The sequence below is a fragment of the Apis dorsata genome, unplaced genomic scaffold (genome assembly GCF_000469605.1).
Source record: "Apis dorsata unplaced genomic scaffold, Apis dorsata 1.3 scaffold_326, whole genome shotgun sequence".
In the NCBI taxonomy this organism is placed as follows: Eukaryota; Metazoa; Arthropoda; class Insecta; order Hymenoptera; family Apidae; genus Apis; species Apis dorsata.
This window is the reverse complement of record NW_006263594.1, coordinates 82,512-84,593: the sequence shown is the minus strand read 5'-3', so window position 1 is coordinate 84,593 and position 2,082 is coordinate 82,512. Positions and strand designations below refer to the sequence as shown.

At 31.8% G+C, this 2,082-nt stretch overlaps 1 protein-coding gene across 4 annotated transcripts in view; it reads left to right on the top strand.

Moving 5' to 3' along the window:
- Positions 1-2,082, top strand: part of LOC102678904 (longitudinals lacking protein, isoforms F/I/K/T-like) — a 4,083-nt gene that overhangs the window by 791 nt on the left and 1,210 nt on the right. Inside the window, exon 2 of one of the 4 annotated variants that reach the window (XM_031511518.1) lies at positions 249-492. In XM_031511518.1, coding sequence (XP_031367378.1) covers positions 249-492 — 244 coding nt within the window. Of the gene's footprint in view, positions 1-248; positions 493-1,402; positions 1,447-1,498; positions 1,819-2,082 lie in introns of those variants that run through there. The other 3 variants (XM_006617730.2, XM_006617731.2, XM_006617732.2) reach the window with 3 other exon arrangements.

The window sequence follows — 2,082 nt, the reverse complement described above, 5'->3', positions numbered from 1 at the left end:
TTTTTTTTTTTTTTTTTTTTTTTTTTTTTTTTTTTTTTTTTTTTTTTGGTATTCTTTCGCTGTTTCATTCTTCAGGCAAATTTTACCACTCTCCTTCCCTCCCCCTGTAAACGAATAATAGAATCCAAAGTTTCTTCTTTTTTTTTTTCTCCATTTTTCTTTTTCCTTTCTCGAATACTTTTATTGAATGTAATATAATCCGTCGAGGATGAATTTACATTACACAGCTGACGCTGATGATTTTTCACAGATTTCTGGCAGCATCTAGGACAACGAATAATGGCTAGGACGACGAATAAACCTCGAAGGATGTACCCTTGCGGAAAGTGTCAGAAGATATATTCGAACGCATCCTCCCTCTACCGCCATTTGAAACTCGAATGCGGGATGCTCCCGCAATTCCACTGTCCCTACTGTCGCTTCAGCTCAAAGAGGAAATTCAATTTGGACTCTCACGTGGCACACAAGCATAGCAAATTGCTCAACTGTTATGTAAATAAAATAGGATAAAACTTATTATTATTATTATTATTATTATTATGCTGCCGATATGATCTGGAATTTTTTTGTTCTGGAGGCTGAAACGAAGAAGAATATTATTATTATTTTTCATTGTTTCATTGTTGAATTATTTATTCGAAACAAATTTCGAGACGAAAAACGAGAGTAATCGAGTAATCCCAAATAAAAATTGCGACTTTTGTACATATCGTACTATACGATTCTATGTTTCTTCTTCAGATCTGGATATTTTTGAAAATGACGTCTGTTTGATCAACGATCGATTGACGATTATTTCAAAAATATCCACTGGATCTGGATCTTAATTATAAGACGCATTATATAATATATAATTATACTATAACGTTATATTATATATTATATAAGATAACAATTGTAATTCGAGCAATGTTTTTTAAAAATTAACCAGATCTATATTGACGACGCGATTCATTGAACGCCATTTCTCCACGATAAGATAATAACGAATTCATACAGAAAACGAACTTGTGTGTAGTCGATACGAATATAACATATTCGTGTCTCTTCTTCACTATAATCGTTCCTTATAATCCCAAAAGTGTAAAGAATAAACCGCATGGGTAATTACGTGTGCATTTCTTACAATCTCATTTCATCTCTTTACACGCTCTTTTTCTCTTCCTTTCTCTTCCCAAATTTAAAAAAAAGAAAAGAAAAAAAAAAAAAAAAAAAAAGAAAGAAAGAAACGTGTTAAAACATTATCGTTAATCGTTCGTTTAATTTTTACAGATAAATAATATCGATGCAACGATTATCCACAATTTCATCGGTCATACATTTTGGAAAACATGTTTTTTTTTTTTTTATCAACGTATTTAATAATTTCCTTTAAATCCTCGATACATATTTTTTGTTTCAGGACATCGTGTAACGTCATCTGAATCGTCCCGGTGATCGAAAAAGGTTACTTGCTGCTGTTACGTTCGAGAAAAAAAAAGGAAAAAAAAAAATGAAACAACAAAAAAAATAATAATAATAATAATTTGTCTTTATCCTCTCTTTCAAAAATACGTGTACGTGTTTTCAAACGCGCGCACGCCTCATATACATATACCATACATAAACTCACTGAATGCAACAAAATCTCTTGTACATTATATATATATATATATATATATATACGAATCCAAATCATTTAAGATGGCCGAAATATCCTGTTTTTTTTTTTTTTTATTATTATTATTATTATCTTATTGTGGAGGGTTGGAAATTGGCATCTTTTCATCGATAAGAAAAACGAGGGTCGAAGAGGATGGAGAGACGATACATATCATGGTAATCATAATGATCCATAAAATTAACCAATACCATACACTAAGCTTTTCAAGTTATTACTACAACTACTAGCAATATTTCTCGGTCTCTCGATCTCTCTTCGCAACCTCTTTTACAAACAACTCACGCCTATTCACGTAAACACGGCAAAATTTTAAACCACTGGGCGCACTTATTTCTCGGGGCTATTGGCTGATACGTTATGTGTTGGGTTGGTTACGGGTTTAATCTCACTGATCTCTCTTGCCGCCATTATAACTTATT